The sequence below is a fragment of the Peromyscus californicus genome, unplaced genomic scaffold (genome assembly GCF_007827085.1).
Source record: "Peromyscus californicus insignis strain IS unplaced genomic scaffold, ASM782708v3 Scaffold_19__1_contigs__length_69161282, whole genome shotgun sequence".
Taxonomy (NCBI): domain Eukaryota; kingdom Metazoa; phylum Chordata; class Mammalia; order Rodentia; family Cricetidae; genus Peromyscus; species Peromyscus californicus.
The window spans coordinates 4,552,124-4,573,293 of record NW_026294491.1 but is presented as its reverse complement, the minus strand read 5'-3'; the positions used below and the strand labels follow the sequence as shown (position 1 = coordinate 4,573,293).

Sequence of the window (21,170 nt, the reverse complement as noted above, 5' to 3'; positions counted from 1 at the left end):
TGAAATACCCAAAAGAAGTAACAAATGAATCAGGCATGGTGGCACACGCCTATAATCACAGCTCTTGGGAGGTGGAGGCAGGAGGACCTCAGGTTCAAGATCAGGCTCTGTGGAGTTAGAGGCTACAAGAGACCCTGTCTCCATCCATATATAATAAGTAAATAATAAAATTTGAAGGGACAGTAATTAAAAAGTTACTTTACTTATCCTAGTGAGCAAATACTTCCTGCCTGGCAAACTTAACCCTACAATTTGGCAATCAGTGAACACTCAATAAAGGCCTGAGTGGTCTCCTGGCCACCACCAAGAAGAGGTAAGAGCAATATACAGCCAGGACAAATGATGGGCCCCACTGCACGGAGCTTAAAAGCTGCAGGTTTGTAATTATCCATTTTAAAAGCTAGAACAGCAGCAAAAGAGAGCTACTGTGTTCACATCGTTTCACTTAGACTGCAGTGCTCCATGCATATGTTATTCATGGCCTTCTAAACACGAGCCTCTGAGTTGACCACTAAAACTCCTATGTTTGGCTAAAGAGATGGTTTGATGCTTAAGAGTGCATAATGCATCATTATGAGGACCAGGCCCTGGAGAGATGGCTCAGCTGTTAAGAGCACTGGCTGCTCCTCCAGAGGACCCAGTTTCAATTCCCAGCACCCACATGGTGGCTTACAACCAGTTACGATTCCAGTTCCAAGAGATCCAATGTCCTCCCCCCGCCTTTATGGGCACCAGGCATTCATGTGGTGCACAGACATACATGCAGGCAAAACACCCATGCACATGAAATAATTTTAAATGAAAAATTTTAATCATAAGGACTTAAGTTCAGACCCCTGTACCCACTGTAACAAGCTGGGCATCCTGCAAACTCCTGTAAATCTAGCTCAAAGGATCCAACATCCTCTTCTCAAAACAAGAGAAACCACTTTTATTTTTAGTTATCAGTACACATGTATGTCCATGTGGGGATATGTGCATGGCTGCAGTCCTAGGAGTCCAGAAGATGGTGTTGGGTCTCCTGGAGCTGCAGTTATGAGCGGCTGGGAGCTGCCCAGTATTGTACTGAGAACTGAACTGGATCCTTTGCAAAAGCAACAAGAATTCTTACTCACTGAACCGCTCTCTCCACATCCTCTTGCCTCTACAAATGCAGAGGCACAGGAACCCTCATACATGCACAGGCAAACACACGCACACAAATAATTTTTTAGGAAAAAACAAAAACCCTGTTCTCGGGACAGATATGGCTGAGTGGGTGCAGTTGCTTGCTGCTAAGCACAAGCCTGATGACCTGAGTTCTATTCCTGGGTCTCACACAGTGGAAGGAGAGAGCCCACTCTTACAAGTTGTTCTCTGAGGTAGGATGGTAGCACACACCTTTAATCCCAGCACACAGGAGGCAGAGACAGGCAGATTTCTGTGAGTCCAAGTCCAGCCTGGTCTACATAGCAAGTTCCAGACCAGCCAGAGGCCCACACACAGTGAAAGAACAAAAAAGAAAACAGCAGTGAAAGTTTTCTCTGACCCCCCACACACACACCCCCCCCACACACACAAATAAATAAATGCAATAAAAAATTTTGAATTCTATGTTTACAAAAGGCAACACTCTGAACACGAGAAGAACCTGACAGCCAAGACCAGGCATTTCCTCCTACCACATGGACCCAAGAGACAGCAGGACCTCAGAATTATTTCATGAGCGGTATCCATTTCAGTTGCACAGTTATGATTTGGGCAATGATCAAATATTCAATTTGCATCTGCCGTTCTACTGAGTTTACAAATGTTGCAAGCATGAGTGCATAAAAAACTCATCGACAAGGACAACTCTGGTTGACAACCACTCCGTACTTGAAAACAGCTAGCAAGGCCAACACAAGACTGGCAAGTGTCAGCAGGACGGAGTGTATGTAAGCATGAAATTTCAGACTGCTCCTCACAATACACAATGGCTCTGCCAATCAAAAATAAAAACACGGACCGGAAGATGGCTCGGAGTATTAGTTGTTCTTCTAGAGGACCCAGGTTCTATTCCCAAAACCTAAATGATAGCTCACAACCATCTGTAATTCCAGTCCTAGGGGATCTGGCACTCTCTCTGGCCTCTGCATTGTACAGAGATATTCTTGCAGGCAAAGCATCCATACACACAAAATAAAAATAAAAGAATCTTTTTAAAAAATAAAAATAACATAATACTGAAACAATTTTTTTTCAAAGTTTTAAACCTACCTACAAAGATATGCATCATGCATCTGTCCTAAGCAGAAAACTAAAAAGATACTCATGTCTCACAGCAGGCAAGGAGTTGAATAAATGACAGTTCCTAAATACCATAGCTATCACTAAGCCTCTCAAAACAAGGCTGAACAGTATAGAAAAGGGACCTTTTTTTGTTTTGTTTTGTTTTGTTTTTTTGGTTTTTTGTTTTTTTTTTTCAAGACAGGGTTTCTCTGGCTGTCTTGGAACTCTCTTTGTAGACCAGGATGGCCTAGAACTTACAGAGATCACCTACCTCTGCCTCCAGAGTGCTGAGATTAAAGGCATGTGCTGCCCCACCACCCAGCCACAGGGACATTTTCATAACACATTCTGTTAAAGTTTGATACAAGTTACTAACAGAATGATGTCAACTCCTGTAGCAGGAATCTTAACAGGTCTTATTAATAAAATCAAACCTGAGGCCAGTTATTGGGGTGAATGCTGGATGATCAGAGACGCAGAACAAGCCACAGCTTCCTCACCTGGACAGTTCTCAGCTGATCCTGTTTCCTCGGACTGGAAGCTTCTGTGTCCTCATCCCAATGGCTCTCAGCTGAACTGCTGCTCAAAAGCCTGAAGCTTAACCAGCTAAAAGCTTCTAGTTCTTGGTCTTCACGCCTTATATACCTTTCTGCTATCTGCCATCACTCCCTGGGATTAAAGGCTCACTTCTTGGGATTAAAGGTGTGTGTCACCATGCCTAGCTGTTTCCAATGTGGCCTTGAACTCACAGAGATCCAGGCAGATTTCTGCCTCTGCAATGCTAGGATTAAAGGTGTGAGTGCCACCATTTTCTAGTCTCTGTATCTAGTAGCTGTCCTGTTCTCTGACCCAAGATAAGTTTATTAGTGTGCACAATATTTTGGGGAACACAATATCACCACAAACTCCATTTTTAAAAAAAATTTGCACAGGAAAAAAATCTAAGTATGTACAGCACAATTGCAACAGTTACATCTTTAGGTGGTAGAACTATAATCTGTGTATGTGTTCTTGTGTTTTGAGACTTTTCTACGACAAGGCAGGTGTCTACAACTCCCAAATAAAACAAGCTCTAAGCCAAGCATAGTAGCACATGCCTTTACTCCCAGCGGTAAGTTGGAGGCAGCCTGGACTACACAGTCCTGTCTCAAAAAAAAAAAAAAGCTGTGAAATTATATTTCCTAAGTCAGCAGCAAACTAGTGTGCTGCAAAACCTGACCGTGACCGGAATGAAGCTGCTTTGTCCCTGCCACAGTTAACGTGAACAGTCACAGGATTTACAGAGAAACGGGCTGTTCTAGGGATGTCGCAATCCCACTAAGGGGCTTACATCACTCTCCTTATATCTTAGTCAGGGTTTCTATTGCTGTGATGAACTCCATGACCAAAAGCAACTCGGGGAGGAAAGGGTTTATCTTAGCTTACACTTCCATGTCACATTCCATCATCCAGGAAAGTCAGGGCAGGAACCTGGGGGCAGGAACTGAAGCAGAGGCCATGGGGTGGGAGGTGGGGGGTGGGGAGTGGGGGGATGTTGCTTACTGGCTTGCTCAACCTACTTTCATTACAACCCAGGACAACCTGCCCAGGAGAGGTACCACCCATAGCGAGTTAGGCCCTCTCAATTGTCCACAGGCCAATCTGATGGAGGCATTTTCTCAGTTACGGTTCCGTCTTCCCAGATGACTCTAGCCTGTGTCAAGTTGACTTAAAACTAGCCAGCACACTCCACAACCCCAAAGCTCCATAGATTCTGAACATTAAGCAGGAGACTGAAGAGCTGGCTTAGCTTTACCACTCTTATGTTTTAAAAATGAGATTCCTAGGATGGGCATGGAAGTACACATCTTTAAATGTAGCACTTGGGAGGCAGAAGCAGCCAATCTCTGTGAGTTTGAGGCCAGCCTGGTCTACATAATGAATTTCAGGCCAGCCAGGGCTACACAGAGCAACAATGTTAGAGGGTGGGCTGTAGACTGAGATTCCTCTCCTGTGAAAGAATCGAGAGCCTGCATTATCAATTACTACCAACTTAAAATGGTAGCAGTGAAAAGACAAGTCCCTCACGAGCAGGCTCACGGGGCCAACTCATCAAAGGTGGGAACATCTGGCTCCCATGGATGATCCTAGCAGCCACGGTCTATTAACCTCCGGACACATGCTAGGCCGTACATGCCTTGCATATTTTGTTTCGACTCATCTGATTTTAGAGAGATGGAGACCAGTCCAGGATGCCTCTACCTATGAGGAGATGCAGGCTTGGAGAAGTTTCCTGAGTTGCTTTCGTCACAAGCTATGACTGATATCCTGAGCTCCAGGGCAGCGGCCTGAAGGTGGCTCTGCCTCCTAAGTCACATCCGCCCCCACCGGCTCAGTAACTGCAGTGACAGGGCCAGCAGTCATGGCTGGTTTTAAGACGGACAACTGACTTATTTCAAAAACTCCTTTTTGATTTGTAAACTAAATGGACTTGATCTATAAATTACTGAGGAAGGATAAATTGGAAGCCCTACCATATAATTTCTTGTGCTGCTACCACTAACCCTAACCACACCAAAATTATTTGAGGATGTTCTATGGATGCAACATATTACACGATATAATTTTCTACACCACAGAAAATCTCCCCGTAATCTTTTGGAAATCAATGTGGGAAACATCTTCCCGGGACACTCCAGAAACAAGCTCTTGCTTCTATCCGCCAGGGAGCATGGCTTCCAAAAACAAGCCTTCTACTGTCTAATTTGGGGGTTTCCTTGGTGTCTGTGTGCTACAGAAGCCGTATTTACTTTCCTACCAAGGACAAGGGCAGAAATGACTCCGGACTTCCTTCTCAAAAACCCCAATTCAAAGCTGTTTGGGGTGAACAAACTCAGGAAGGGGACTGAAGGGGTTTTTCTGGAAAGGATGCGGCGTCTACTAGTCCCTAAGCTCTTCTGACAAGTGGGCAGGCTGAAGCTGACCAGGGCACAAATCAAACTTCACACCACAAGGCTCTTTCACCGTCCATATAGTGAAAACTGAACTCAACTGGGGAATTTGGAGAAAGGGGAGCACAGAGTTACTAAATACATAAACTGTCTTCTGCTACATATACTATCCTACTTAAGAATGACACACTCAGGTGGGCAGTGGTGTCACACACCTTTAATCCCAGCACCCAGGAAGCAGAGGCAGGCGAATCTCTGAGTTCGAGGCCACTGGTCCAGGACTAGTTCCAGGACCACCAGGGCTAAACAGAGAAACCCTGCCTCGAAAAACAAAACAAAACCAAGAGTGGTACTCTCTAGATTGTTTTTCCTCCTAGCGAAGATCCAAGTCAAGCCTAGGCCTGATAGGCACCAGCAAACTCCAGCTCTGCACTCCTTCCAAAACAAAGATTCTGAATATGAAGTAACACAGAGTGACAGGTTTGCTACCTTGTTTTCTTTCTTCTTTATTGTTTTGAACAAAGTAACCATTCTCCTTTAGAGAAAACTGTAACATATGGCAATTCTAAACTTAAGGAAGAGGACTTCCAGACAATTAAAATCATACTTTAAAAAAAGTATCCTGCCGGGCGGTGGTGGCGCACGCCTTTAATCCCAGCACTCGGGAGGCAGAGGCAGGTGGATCTCTGTGAGTTCGAGGCCAGTCTGGTCTACCAAGTGAGTTCCAGGAAAGGCGCAAAGCTACACAGAGAAACCCTGTCTCGAAAAACCAAAAAAAAAAAAAGAAAAAAAGAAAAAAAGAAAAAAAAAAAGTATCCTAAGAAGTTCTCGGAAACTGGAAAGACAGCTCAGTCATTAAGAACATTGGCTGTTCTTGCACAGAACCTGGGTTCAGTTCCCACACAGTGGCTTCACAACCACTCGTAACTCCAGCTCTGGGAAACCCACACCCCCTTCCGGCCTCCGGTGAGAAGGCAGCATGCACTGGTACAGACACACACAGGCAGAACACTCCGGTGCAAGTTCTTTAAGAACTGGTTGGCTGGGGCTGTAGCTCAGTGGCAGAGCACCAGCCTAACACATGCACCACCCTGGATTCAATGTTACCCTAGCACCTGAAAAAGGCTTTCTAAATGAAGCTGGTTGAGTGAAAGAACAGGGGTATGTGTGTGGTTTATCCTAGGGGATGACTGTGTCCTGGTTGGGATGGTGGGTATGGTGGGTTTTATTCATTTGTATTTGGGGGTCTTTTTTCTGTTTGCCTTTGTGGGGACTGAACAGGAACTTAAATCAGGCTAATTCACAAGATCACACCACATCACCCTTCTGCTGACTTACACAGTCAGCGTGTTCCTTTTAGGATATTAAAAGCATTTCATGTCATTTGTGGTATTTTCCCCTTGTTTGTTTCCACAAGACGGCAGAGTAAAGGGCTTAAAACTACATCTACTGGTACTGTCCATAGGTTCTCAGACCTCTTCAGAAGCCTCTGTGACAACAGAATTGCCCTGAACTGTGACGAAGCCCCCTCTGACTTTATTCCTCTGCACAACCCCCGAGGGCACCTCACTTCGCCTTTCCTTTCACATACACTAATTCATGGCTCAGGACTCAACATAGAGTTTTAAGCAATTACCTGATAAGTTGCTTTTTATCTTCCATATTCTCTAACCTTGGGCCTTTTAACCTAAATCGTACTGTATTCTCAGACGTAAATTGCTTTCCTGGAAATCAGTAGTTTCATTATAAACCTAAACACAGCCTGTCTTGTCCCCAGTCCTCAAGCCATAGTGTGTATCCAGGAAATGAGTCTATACCAAACCAAATATCCTCCATGCAGTGCAGAATCTCCATAGCACTAGACACTTTGGAGAATTAGCTCATCTGCTGATTATTAGTAAAGTAACAAAAATTATATTTGCATCACTTTGGATAGAAAATTAAACATCTACTGAACATAATCTTTATTAACGGCTAAAATTCATAATAGACAGCACTAAGATATAGTACAATAGTGCTTTGGGCCTACTCAGGTCTGGTGAGCTACAAACCTCTATATCCACAGCCTCAACGGACTAAGGGGTGGGTGTGTACATCTGCCTACACACTCCATTTTGTCGGTTTGTCACAGGCATACTAACCCACTACAAACTCTAAAGCAAACTGTGCACTACAGGGAGAAGGGCGAATTCTGGCGTGGCGCCTACTATACGTAAGTGCTGAGATAAATTTCGCAGTGCATCTAGCAATCACTTGGCTGGAACAAAGCAGACGATGGGTAAAACAGTTCATGAATGGCATTCACATGTCTGCCTAAGCAGGTCCACACCTTTCTGGACAGTTTCTAATCCACCACCACACAAAGAAGAGATCACCAAGCATGAAAGAAACCACTTAAAATGTGTCTGAGTGGGGGAACAGTGGAGCACACCTGTAATTGAGCAGCACTCAGGACTTGGAAGATGGAGAATCCTATGAGTTCAAAGCCAGCCTTGACTACATTAGACCCTGTCTCTAAAATAAATGAATAAACTTAAAATAAAATGAATCATGTCTCACGTAACAATTTGCACTTAACAAGTGCAACATGACAGACTGTGTGGTGAGCTGAGGCTAGCTCACAGGGAGTGCACAAGATGTGTTAGGAATTGTGGTGCAATGTGTTCACTGCATTTACTACCCAAGGCAGCATCTATATGGCAGGTAATATTATCTTCATCTTACAGAGAGTGGGGAATCAAAGCAGTTAACGTCTACAAGTCAAGTGGCCAGCCAGTGGTGGCAGCAGTCTGTGAAGTCAGACAACCTGACTCCATCGGTGACTTCAGTCTGGTGTCCTATGCTGCAATGAGGGGACAGTAACTACATACACGGGAGTCAGGGGAACACGGCGCCTGTCAGTGCTTTTCCAGCAGGTCTTCTGGACATTAGGATTCAGATATACTCAGTATAGGAGTATATATATATACATGAGGACTGCAGCACGAAAACAGCACAGTGACAGACTGTCTTCTTCATTAGGGTTTCTAGTCCTGTGATCAGCAGCACCAAAAGCTACAAAGGGAGAAGAGAGTTCATTTCAGCTTAGAACTCTCAGGTCACACTTGATCGCTGAGGGATGTCAGGGCAGGGACTCGAGGCAGGAGCATGGAGGAAGAAACTGAAGCAGAAGCCACGGAGAAGCGCTGCTTACTGGCTTATTCCATATGGATTGCTCAACCTGCTTTCTTATACCATCCAGGGGGCACTGCTCACAATGGGCTGGGCCCTCCCACATCAATCAGGGGGCCTTTTCTCAATTGAGGTTCCCTTCTCTCAGGTGACTCTAGCTTGTGTCAATTGACAAAAAAAAAAAAACTAGCCAGCACACGGACCAAAGAGATGAGTTCTGAAGGGAGGTAAGTGAAGGGTTATAAACTACAGGATGTGCCCCCCAAACCCCCAGACCTGTATCTATAAATTATAGGATATACCCCCCAAACCTATCAAGACCTGTGTGTATGAGGCCCTCACGAGCTGTGCGAGGTTAAGACCCAAGTAGAAGATGCTCTATAAGAGACAAGGCACGCAAGGAGAAGAGGAGAGTTTTCTAACTTCCGAATATACAAAAGGGACTGGACGGATAGCTCAGCTGATAAAGTGCTTGCCCTGCAGGCATGAGGCCCCAAGTTGAACTCCCTAGAACCCATATAAAAATGCCAGGAGTAGTGGTGTCTGCTTGTAAATCCAGGGCTGTGAAGAAGGAAACAAGAAGAATTCTGAAAGACAGTCTCTCCCCCGCCCCGACAGAAAAAGGGGGGAGACAAGCACCTAAAATAATGACATCCAAGGTTGACCCCTGGCTTTCACATATGTATACATGCAGCCTCATGCACACACATGCGCGCGCGCACACACACACACACACACACACACACACACACACACACACACACAAAGAATACATACAAAACCTCTGTGGAGCTGGGCCGCGGTGTGGCACACACCTTTAATCCCAGCACTTGGGAGGCAGAGCCAGGAGGATCTCTGTGAGTTCGAGGCCAGCCTGGTCTACAGAACAAGGTCCAGGACAGGCGCCAAAATTACACAGAAAAACCCTGTCTCAAAAAAAAAAAAAAAAAAGAAAAGAAAAAGAAAAAGAAAAGAAAAGAAGAAGAAGAAGAAGAAGCACCACCACCACCACCACCTGTGGCATGACCAGTGGTGGTGGGGTCATAAATACATGAGGAAACAAACACACGTGTGTTTGCAACACTATATCCACTGCAGCCATAAGCTCCTTAAACTGCGAGAGAAAGTTAGGCTACACTGTGCAGTACTAATGAGCTGGGATACATCTGTGGACACAAGTCAAGATACCAAACTAGGAGTCCATAGCTTCCAATACTAACTCAGGGTTCCTGGCAAGAAAAAGGCTGGATACGTAAGGGACTCATCTCCATCTCACCATCTCCAAATCTGCAGAGGGGACATGCTGACCTAGTGGTTATTCAAATGCATGGCCTCAACCTCTTTTATAGGTTAACCAGAGTCATCCCTAATTAATGACACACCCGGTGTAACAAGGGTCTAAATGTCCTCCCTGCCTCTAAGAGTCACAGGAGTGGGAGAACAGGAAGCTTATAGACATCTGCAGCCGCTACCAGACACGGGAGCCAATGAAGAGTCCCGCAGTTTCGTGACTCCAGGAAAAGGAGACACCACTCATAGTTCTATGGCAGAAACTGGAAACACCATCAGGAAAACCAAAGTAAAACCACTGTCATGATAACTACATGGCAGCTAGAGCTCAGCAACGTTTCATCCGCCTCTGAGGGAACACCAAGAAGAACTTGACCTGTATTTGAGGGCAGAAGATGTATGAGAGTCTATACTCTTCCAGCAGAAGAGTCTGGGCGTTAAGGCATTCCTGGCAAATCCCCAAGTCCTACATCATCAGTTCATTAGAGCGACTTCCAAACTCGTGTAGTTTTCCCGTACCTCTCAGATATCAAAACTGCAGGATGCCAAAACAGTACAGATGGAATTAAAAACTAGGTCTGGTGGTGCATATTTTTAATCCCAGTACTTGGGAGGCAGAGGCAGGCAGGTATCTGCTAGTTAAAGGCCAGCCTGGCCTACATAACAATTTCCAGGCTAGCCAAGGCCACATAGTGAGGCACTGTTAAAAGAAGGAGGAGGAGGAGGAGGAGGAGAAGAAGAAAGAGGTGGAGGAAGGAAGGAAGGAAAGAAGGAAGGAAGGAAGGAAGGAAGGAAGGAAGGAAGGAAGGAAGGAAGGAAGGAAGGAAGGGAGGAAGGGAAAAATGCATTCAATGTTTATTTGCTGAGCACCTGTGTACTGGCTAGTTTCTGCCAACTTGACAAACTAGAATCATCTGAAAGGAGGGAACCTTGATTGAGAAAACGCCCCCATAAGATCTGACTGTGGGGCATATTCTTTTTTTTTTCCAGACAGGGTTTCTCTGTGTAGTTTTGGTGACTGTCCTGGATCTCGCTCTGTAGACCAGGCTGGCGTCAAACTCACAGAGATCTGCCTGGCTCTGCCTCTGGAGTGCTGGGATTAAAGGTGTGCACCGCCGCTGCCCTGCTGTGGGCCATATTCTTAGTGATTGATGAGGCAAGGCCCAGCCCACTGTGGGTGGTGCCATCCTGGGCTGGTGGTCCTGGGTTCTATAAGAAAGCAGGCTGAGCAAGCCATGAGGAGTAAGCCAGTAAGCAGCACTCCGCCATGGCTCCACCCACATCAGCTCCTGCCTCCATGTTCCTGCCCTGTATGATTTCCTATCCTGACTTCCTTCAGTGATGGACTACTATGCGGAAGTGTAAGCCATTAAATAAACTCTTTCCTCCCCAAGTTGCGTTTGGTCATGGTGTTCATCACAGCAACAGTAACCCTAACTAGGACAATCTGTGACTCTGTCTCCAGGCACTAATATAGGGACTGAGAACATAAGTGTGAGGAAGACTGTCAATATGAGAGGCAACAGTGTACCAATCCATTCTTATTTACCTTCAAGGGGCCCAATTACTCAAGATGCCAAGCAGGAAGTTCCCTGAATAGCCCACAAACACCAAGTAAGTCTCCTTTCTGTGCCTCTGAGCAGGGTGTGCTTACCTGGAACATTCTCACTATGTATGACCTGTCAAAGTCAGCCTAAGTACACCTTCCCCTGAGGCTCTGCCTCCCAACCTATCCCAAAGTGATATCCATACTCTCAAGTACCAACCGCTTACAGTGTGGACCACCAACACTTTATTTAGAGATGGATGATCCCCAAAGGAGACGGCGCAGTCTGTAAAGAGCTTGTTCAGCAAACAGGAGCCCCTGGATTTGATCCCTAGCACCCATGTTTAAAGGATGGCTGTATGCGCCTGTAACCCTAGTACTGGGAAGGCAGAGGCAGGGGGAATCCCCGGGAACTCACTGGCCAGCCAGTCTAGCACAATCAGCAAACTCCAGGTTTGGTGAGGGACACAGTCTCAAAGAAAGAAGATGGTGAGCAATTGAGGAAGACACCCAATGTCAAGTTCTAGCCTCCATCACGCGCGCGCGCACACACACAATGATCATTCTCCAATCAGTACTTCAATCTATTCAACAAATCTTGAGTAGCTACTATGAGCCAGTACTGTTCAAGGGACTAGAGAAATAGCAGCCAACAGAATGAGGTTTTTCTTCCCCAAAGGAAGGGGAAAGTTCTTCTGTAGTGTTTTTTAAAATCTTCCTGAGAAGATGTGGATCAGTACTCAGTACTGAATACCTGTTTATTAGAGTCTTGGGTTTCTTTGGTCCAAGCTCTCCAAGCAGACTCAAACTGAAGGTACATAAACTAATAGGGAACGGAAGCTAACGAAGCCACTTCTAAATGAACTTCCACTTCTTAAAAACCTCAAAAGAACAAGGAAGGAAAAGAAAACAGCTACGAAAGCGCTGCTGAACCAACACATTTTATGCACTCTGACAAAGCATTCCAATCCCCCTTGTAAGCGACAAAGAGTGACCACCACCACCACCACCACCACCACCACCCCCCCCAAGCCTTGCAGCCCCGGATTCAAGTGTCTAACAGATCTGAGAAAGTTGAACGCACGTCAGTTTCCTAAACAAGTCTTCCCAAACCTTATCGAGTAAGTCCCCGGGAGAAATGAGCATATGCCACTTGGACGAACCCAGCGAGAGTGACTACAAGGAAACTGACGACAAATTGAGCTTCAAGCACAAGAGAGGCTCAAAGACTGAACACCTCGTGCGCGATCAATGCAGAAGCAATTTTAAAAACAAACAAAAGCCGGGTCCCGCACAGCCCGGTGGAACGTTCCAAGTTCCTAAGAGAAGGAAATGAGGAGAAATGTGCTCCAGGGGAGTCGCGAGGCTCTGCACGGCGTGGGAGTTGCTGCAGGATGTGAGAGGGATTCCGCGAATTCGGTCTGCTCTGAAGTGGCTTTTGTGAGAAGCGACAGCTGGCACCCCACGGCGGGCGAGGGTGACGCCGGGCTGTGCCATGAGGCGCGGGCTGCCACCTGGGCACTCCCCCCATTCTCCGCAGCGGCGACGCCAGACGCGAGAGCCTGGCCTGCGCCGCGCGCGCCTCCGGAGCCGCGACCCCTCGAGGGAGCCCGCGCCGTCCAGGCTGCGAGCCGCGCCGCGCCGCGCCGCGCGCACTCACCTCAGCAGACTGGAAAGCGGGTGGCTGGAAGAACCGAGGCCGCCGCCCCCGGAGCCGCCGCCGCCGCCGCTGGAGCCGCCGCCGCCGCCGCCGAAGCCGGAGGAGAGCCGCTTCCCGGACAGCAGCTTCTCCACGGCCGGGAGGTGCCCGGTGCGGGCCGCCTCCAGCAGCTCCTGCTCCTTCCCCATCCCCAGGACCGCCACTCCTCGGACCCCCCACCCGGGGCCACGCAAAAGCCTGCTGCGGCTCCCAAACTTTCCGTCTCCGGGCAACGCACCCCTCAAACCGGCCGGGGACGCCACCCCCTCTACACCCCCCCCCCCCCGCCTCCTTAGCCTCCCCCCCCCCGCGGCGCGTCACTTCCGGGATCCGGCGTCACGCGTCACCGCGCCCCCGCGCCCCGCCTCCTTGCCCACCTAGTGGGCGGGGCTCGCGCCGCCGTGCAGGTGACTGAGCCAAGCCGAGCCGGGCAGAGCGGAGCCTTGCGGAGACCCGGTCCACGGCCGGCGCACCGGCCCATTCAACAGGTGGGAGAGAACACGCGCGGCACACCTGTGGGAAGCTCCTGACGTGCTCGCCTTCCCAAAGGTTTGGTACCTCATGGGCCTGGAAATACGGTAATTTGTTCAGGCACTGTAGGAACAAAAGAGAAATTTGGTAACGCGCACGTATGTTTTCAGTTCCATTCAAGACTCAGATCAAACACGGAAAAGGCGCGGAGACCTAGAACCAGACATGAAGAATCCCGCCCTCTGGTGCCTCCTTGAGGGAAGACCGAAGAGATGTAAAATCGCTGGGCGTGGTGGCACATGCCATCCCATCTCTCGGGAGGCAGAAGCAGGTGTACCTCTGTGAGTTTAAGGCCAGCCTGAGCTGCATAGCAAGTTCTAGGCCGGCCAAGGCTACACAGTGAGATCCTGTCTCAAAAACAAAAAAAAAAAGGTGGTGGGGGACGGGACGGGAGTGGCTGGAGAGATGGTGCGGGGGTTAAGAGCACAGGTTGCTCTTTCAGAGAACTTGGATTTGATTCCCGTCACCCACATGGCGCCTCACAACACAGTCTGTTAACTCCAGTTCCAGAGGATCCGACACCCTCTTCTGGCCTCCCAGGGTACCATGAACGCATGTGGTGCACAGTCATACATGCAGCCAAAACACCCATACATATGAAATAATTTAGAAGAAAAAAGAAGTTTTTCCTCGCACTCCATCCTAAGCAGCTTCAGTGAAACGGTCAGAAGAGACCTCTCTCTTAGCTGTCGTGAGATTAACCAAACATATTTTTTAAATCAGATTTGGAAAACCAGTCCCGATTTTGGGTATTGGTGGGCGACTGACTCAAGCCAGGTTACCAATAATTGAGGCGTTGAATGAGAGCATTGGAAATATTCTGCTGGAGTTAGAGATTCTTGCGGAACAGAGAGGAAGCCCTAGCAATTCCCTGGTGAACACAAGCCCACGGTCTCGGTTCTTTCGAAAATTACGAGGTTGGGTCCCTGCCGGAAGTTGTTCAGTCCAAGGCAGCACTATTCCTTGACGCCACCAAGCAGCGAGACTGCGTTTTCTCCGGTTCCCCAACTTTGCTCTGAAGGAGTCAAGTTAAAGGATTAATTGTCATTGCATTTCCAGAAATGAGAAGAATAAGAAGTCTCTCAGCAAACGAATGTACGCTCTTTCAAAAACGCTTCTTCCCTGAAGCGGAAGATCCACACTTCTAAATTTCTTTCTCGTGAAAACAAACTCAACTTTAAGTGGGTCCCCTGAGCTAGCAACGCGCTTCTGAAACTGACCCTTCCGAGGAGCAGTGGGGATGACGTCATCGCGGCGCGACGACAAACCGTACGCCCCGGCTCCGCTGTATGGCTAGTCGTCTCTCGCTCCTTCACCTGGCAGCGCTGCCATCGCCTCTGTCCAGCTTCTGCCGCGATGGACAACCCTGGGGAGTCGCCCACAGACAAAGGCGGAGAGCCAGCGGAGTCAGAGGAGATGAGGGCTACTCCTGGGGTCCCGGCGGCCGCCGACACTGAGGGAATCCCAGAGGAAACCGACGGAGATGGAGACGCAGACGTGAAAGAAGCCGCGGCGGAGGAAAGCGAGGTAGGTAGAACTTTGTGGGTAAGGCTGGAGGAGTACCCGGTCGCGTTACCGTCTGCTTCCTGGAGAGCTAGAAGAACTAGAACTCACCACGAGTCATTGTTAAGTCTGCAACCTTGCTGGGCAGGGGAGAGGACGTGGACGTGAAGGTGCTGCTTCGGTTCCAGGGGCCAAGCACCGCGTTCAGTCTGTCCTTACCTTCATTGTACATTGAACCAGTGTCTTGGCTGCTGAATTCCAGGGGTCTCGGAACCTCATTAACACCATCGACTGTGCCACTTCAAAAGCTAAGCATTGTTGCCTAGTTGAACCTCAAGTGTTCTTTAGGTTCCATTTCTGCAGATAAAATCTCGAAGTTTTAGAGCTGGAATTGGCTTTGAGAAAATCATGGAGTGAACAGTAGAAAAGATGGAAATGGGCTTTCCAAGCGCAACTGCCACTTCAGAACGTTTTGAAGTAATGACTTTTAGGAAAAAGAAAACGTAGCGAAACTTGATGGGATTTTGCTGTCCTCTTTATGAGGAGCATCTCCCTAACACAGGCTGGCCTTGAGCTTGTGACCCCCCTGTCACAGTTCAGCAGCAAAACTTTCCAGAAGAAAATTTTTAAGCTGAATGTCCCATGCAAGCAGCTGACGTAGAAGGAATAAATTCCAGGACTTCATGAGCTACAAAATGAGACCTGCTTCTACCCCAACTCCCTCAAAAAAGAGGGGAGGAGAAGAAGGGAGAGAAAGGAAGAGGGGAAAGAAGGAAAGTTAAGGACAAATAAATTTGAAAATCTGAAGCACAAAGGTTAGAAAATGTGTATAAATCGATAGCTAAAAGAGTTGAAAGGATTGCTAGATATATAATGCCTTCAGTCCCCCTCTCCGAATTTCTGAATGAGTTTAAATATGAATCCCTTTTTAAAGGAACCATTATATCTCATTAATGAGTTTTGATGTACAAAGATTCCATAGTACGTTGGTCGGAACAGAGTTTGGATTACATGTCATGAGTAAAACTGATGAGTGCTTATGTGGAGAAATGTAAATAATAAACATCTTTAAAAAGATTTTAGTGTAGGACAATCAAAATGGCTCAGCAGGTAAAGGTGCTTGCCATGAATCCCTGGGAACTGGAGTGTGATCCCCAGAACCCAAATAAAGGTAGAGGAACACCAACTCCACAAAGTTGCCCTGTGATCAACATTTGCAAGTCCACACATACTATGCATGAGTGTGCGTAATTTAAGTTTGGGCTTTTTAAATTTTCTTATTGTATGGATGTTTTGCCTTTGTGTATATATGTTTGCCATGTATGTGTCTGGTCCCTGTGGAAGTCAGAAGGCAACATCAGATCCCCTGAAACTGGAGTTACAGATGACTGTGAGCTGTCATGTGAGTGTTGGTCATAGAACATAGGTCCTCTGCAAGAGCAGCCAATGCTCTTGACCTCTGAGCCACCTCTGTTTTTAGTTTAAATTCAGTGTGGTGGTACAAGTCTATAACCATAGCAAGGAGCCTGAGGAAGGGCAATTTCCACAATTTGGAGACCAGGGAGTGTTGAGCCACCAGCCTAGGATACAAAATGAGACTTTGAAAGTCTTAATTACAAAAAAAAGGGGGGGGTTGTTCCAAACTGGGTGTGATGCCCAGCCCTTTAATCCCAGCACTCGGGAGCAGAGGCAGGCGGCTTTCTGTGAGGCCCACCTGGTCTACAGAGTGAGTTCCAGGACAGCCAGGACCATGTAGACTGTTTCTAGTAGCAGGAAGGGTTAGAACACTGCAGGCAGTGGTGCTCCCCAGGCACAAATGCTGTGGATTGAGCACTGCTGGCATCTGGAGGGTGAGGGTGTGGTAATTTGGCTCTTTGGCATTTCTCCCTTACCTTGGTAAACAGATACAGGACCTCTATGTGACCATGGCTCAGCTGGAAAAGTGTATTATTGATTTTCTTCTCCAGCTAGGCTATAATCTTCCTTTGGGAGATAGGCGGCCTCTTAATGCTGATGGTATAGGCAGTGCCTAGAAGCAGACAGCTACTGCATAAACAGATTTCCTAGCTGGAAAGAGCAGGGCATTTGCTGACTCTGCCCAAACCTGAAAAGTGTACCAAATATGTAGTCAAAGTTTCTGTCCATCTTCCCAGCTCAAGAGTCAGGATGTCTCCGATTTAACAACAGTGGAGAGGGAAGACTCGTCATTACTTACTCCTGCAGCCAAAAAGCTGAAACTGGACACCAAAGAGAAGAGAGAAAAGAAACAGAAAGTGGACGAAGATGAGATTCAGAAGATGCAGTGAGTCTCTTCTAACTGTTCCATTTCAAGGTCCTAACTCAGCTCTATACACTCACTCTTACTTGCTTTTTGTTTGTTTTGAGATAGGGTCTCATGAGGTTTAAGTTAGTCTTGACCTCCTGATCCTCCTGCCTCAGCCTCCTTAGTGCTGAGATTACAGGCATGAGCCACTAAGCCTAGATATAATTTCAAGCCAGCAAGCTACCAGTTAAAGGTGCTTGCCACCAAGCCTTATGACCCAAGTTTGATCCTGGAAAATCACATGGTGGGAAGAGAGACTAGAAATTGTCCTATAACCTCCATAGGCACACCCCTACACATACACAAAATAAATGCATAAATGTAAGGATATTAAATAATTTGTTTAAAAATGCTTTGTTTTTAACATTACATTTGGTCAATGTTTCCCATCAGTTATTAATTATATACCAAAGTCGTCATTTTCTTCAAGAAGCTCGATTTTATTTTGTGATTGCAATAATATGGGCTCATTGCAAATAACTCAGAATACCAAAAAAAAGTAAAATGCCCCAAATCCAGCAGCTAGATCCTATTCCAAGAGTGTATATCTGGGTCTATTTGTGCACGTGATATTCTCATAAGTATCAGTGTTTCCTGGTTGTGTTGCATCTTATCTACGTGATCTATCTATCAACCCTTTACCTATTCTGAGTAGAGTTTTAACATTTTGTGTTTGTTTTAACAACACTGTTACATCTTTGGACATATCTCTCCATCTCATCCATTTCTAAGATAAACCAGCTGTATAAGTGCTAGTATAACACGTTTCAAAGGCTTTTCAGCATATCTCCAGATTTATGAAAATTGTGATCTTGTTTTAGTTGATAACTTCAAGTTCCTTGATTAATACTTAAGGTTCATTTTTTTTTTTCTCCATCTTGATTGGCCATTGGTATTTCTGTGAATTTCCTATTTAAGTCCTTAGTGCATCTTCTAAAACTGGTTTGGCCATCTTTTTATTTATTTAAAGAATTAACTATAAAGAATATAGGGGGCTAGAGAGACTGCTCAGAGGTTAGGAGCCATCTGCACTAACAAGACCAGTAAGGTCTCAGCACTCATCTCAAGCTGCTTGTAACTCGTTCGAAGGATCTGGCACTCCCTTCTGGCTTCCATGGACACCTGCACACACATGTGCACAGATAGACACACACAAGCAAACATACTCACATAGATAAGTTTAAAAAAAAGAGAAAAGAAACAGAAAAGATGGGGCCTGGCAGGTAGGGCACTTACCATCAAGCCCAACAACCTGAGTTTGACCCTTGACCTACACGATGGAAGGAGAGAACTGCTTACTTCAAGTTGTCTTTCATGTTCCCCACACATACATACACCACACAGGCATAGCAAATAGATTCAATAATTTGAAATATTAGGGCTGAGGCTGTTGTAGATTGCAGAGCATGCAAGAAGCCCTGTGATTGATCCAGCACTGAGTAAAACCAGATGTGGTGGCACATCTGTAATCCCACCCTCTGGAAGGTGGGGCCAGGAGGATCAAAAGTTCAAGTTTATTCTTGATAACATCAAGTCTGAGGCTAGCCTGAGGTATATCATGTCTCAAAAATTTTCTAAAGAATATACATATTTTTAATATTTCGCTCTAATCTTGTTACTATTGAAGAGCCCTGATTTGAACAGAAATTCTGTATTAGAGGTTTACTGTCAGTGTGAAATACAGTCAGCACAGAATACAGATTTTGTCCTATTACGATGTCTTTTAGGAGGAGCAAGATGGGCTCCCACTCCTGGGCAGGCATGCACCACCACACCCAGCAGCTTTTGTCTCTAAGGAAAGGAAATTGTGTTTCCTTTTCTCTTTCCAGAGTTCCTTAGCAGTAGAAATGCCATTCCTCAAGAGCACTAGGCCTAAAGCCAGTGACTCCTTGAAACACATTTTTTTTTGTCCAGAGCTTGCTTTTGTTGATTTATGTGCCTTTAGTATTCATTCTCATTAACCAACTTAATCTTTGTCTAGAATCCTGGTCTCTTCTTTTTCTGAGGAGCAGCTGAACCGTTATGAAATGTATCGCCGGTCAGCTTTCCCTAAGGCAGCCATTAAAAGGGTAAGGATGGACTGCCCCAGCGTGCCCCCCCCCCCCCATTAGGAAGATGCCGGACTCCACACCTCTCTCATCCTCTGGCCAACTCCAACCTTGTATGCCATGTGTAGCCAGCCACAACACACAATCCTTGGGGTTTTGGTTTTTTATTGTTTTCCTTTTTGTTTTTTATTGATATATCTATAAATATATGTGTGTGGGTGCCCATGAAAGCCAAAAAAGGGCATCAGATACCCTTCACTAGAGTTACAGGTGGTTGTGAGCCACCCAGTATGAGTGCTGGGAACTGAACTGTAGTCCTCTGAAAGAGCAGCAGACATCTTACTCTAATAGTCTGTTTTAGCACACAGCCTTCAGTATGGCATGCACCACTTAACTGCACTACATTCCAAAGCCAGCTACTGACTATCTTAACACAGTCTTTCTTTCTTTCTCCCAAGCTGATCCAGTCCATCACTGGTACCTCTGTGTCCCAGAATGTTGTGATTGCCATGTCGGGTATTTCTAAAGTTTTTGTGGGCGAGGTAGTAGAAGAAGGTAAGTGTCATTGGCTACACAACATGTATTACGCTCGTGAGGATCTTACTCTCTAGAGTATCTACACCAGGGCATTTAAGGGTCTGTGTGAGTTTCCAGCCACACTAGAAGTTGATCCTATAGGGAGCCCTGTCTTGAGGACAGCATGGCTACTCTTGTAATTTTTATCACTGAGTGGTGGGCAGGGTTGGGGGATGGGGATGAGACCATCTAGGAACTCCCTCTCCTTAGCCCAGGGTGACCAAGACAGTTATGTATGTTTCCTTAGCAGACCTTGCTTCTGCTGTTCAGTGTAAGACGACAATACCCTGATAGCGGTACCCCCGCTGAGAGCTTTCCCTCCATCAAGTAGAAAGCCTTGCTAATTCTCAATGCTCATCTCTAGCTTGTGATGTTGTTTTCTTTCCTTAAGCTGTGATACAGTCCCTGCGGGGTATAACTAAAGCCAGTGTGACAGACTTTATAACATTTTCTTAAGAAAAAACATCTTGGTTTGTTTCTTTGGCGAGTTTCACAAAAGCCAGAATTATAACTTGAGTTATGATTAGTAAATCTCATGTTAACGATGCTGTCTCCTTTCCCCACGCCAGCCCTGGATGTGTGTGAGAAGTGGGGAGAAATGCCACCCCTGCAGCCCAAGCACATGCGGGAGGCTGTTCGGAGGCTGAAGTCCAAGGGGCAGATCCCCAACTCTAAGCACAAGAAAATCATCTTCTTCTAGATCTGACCCGAGAGTGGTCCAGACTTGTCGTAGTCGGGCTTCCGCACTGGTGCTCTGCTGTCGGTGCTCCAAGAACCTGACGGTGATTTTAATGTATCGGCACACCAGAAAGACAGACAACTCTGGTGGTTTCACTTTGGAGCCTAAAGTTGCTCAGACGCAGGTTGTTTCTTACCTCTGGTTTTCAGAACTGCACTTGGGATCGTCTGCCATGAAGACAGTCACAAGGGTGAAATACTTCATGCTGTTAACATTTCAGATTCTCCTGTGGATTTTGTGAGTTATCACTAAACTTTTCTGACTTGGGTGGAAAAGTTTATTTTATTTTGTTGCAGGCAAAATTCATCATCCTTCCAGTGTCTAAATAAAGCTAACTAGTCTTGGCTTTTTCTTTTTGGTTTTTGGAGACAGGGTTTCACCACCTGCCTCTGCCTCTGCCTCCCGAGTGCTGATTGGTTGGTTTTTTTAAACAGGGTCTCACTCTGTAGCTCTGGCTGTCCTGGAACTCACTATGTAGAGCAGGCTGGCCTCAAGCTCACAGAATGCCACTACTAGAGCCTGGCACTAGTCTTGGTCTTTTCATGAAAAAAAAAATCTAGTTTT

At 46.5% G+C, this 21,170-nt stretch overlaps 2 protein-coding genes across 7 annotated transcripts in view; one reads left to right on the top strand and one right to left on the bottom strand.

The window, feature by feature from the left end:
• Positions 1 to 13,153, bottom strand: part of Anks1a (ankyrin repeat and sterile alpha motif domain containing 1A) — a 166,472-nt gene extending 153,319 nt beyond the window's left edge. For 3 of the 6 annotated variants that reach the window (XM_052744378.1, XM_052744379.1, XM_052744380.1), the window contains exon 1: positions 12,848 to 13,153. In XM_052744378.1, the coding sequence (XP_052600338.1) occupies positions 12,848 to 13,035 (188 nt within the window). In that variant the 5' untranslated portion in view covers positions 13,036 to 13,153. The remainder of the gene's footprint in view (positions 1 to 12,847) is intronic. The other 3 variants (XM_052744381.1, XM_052744382.1, XM_052744383.1) reach the window with 1 other exon arrangement.
• A 103-nt stretch (positions 13,154 to 13,256) lies between these two features.
• Positions 13,257 to 20,952, top strand: Taf11 (TATA-box binding protein associated factor 11). Its single transcript, XM_052744387.1, has 5 exons — positions 13,257 to 14,944; positions 17,074 to 17,222; positions 19,225 to 19,312; positions 19,750 to 19,846; positions 20,437 to 20,952. Exons 1-5 carry the CDS (start codon positions 14,774 to 14,776, stop codon positions 20,565 to 20,567), a joined length of 636 nt encoding a protein of 211 aa, XP_052600347.1. The 5' UTR covers positions 13,257 to 14,773; the 3' UTR covers positions 20,568 to 20,952.
• The last annotated feature ends 218 nt before the right edge of the window (positions 20,953 to 21,170 follow it).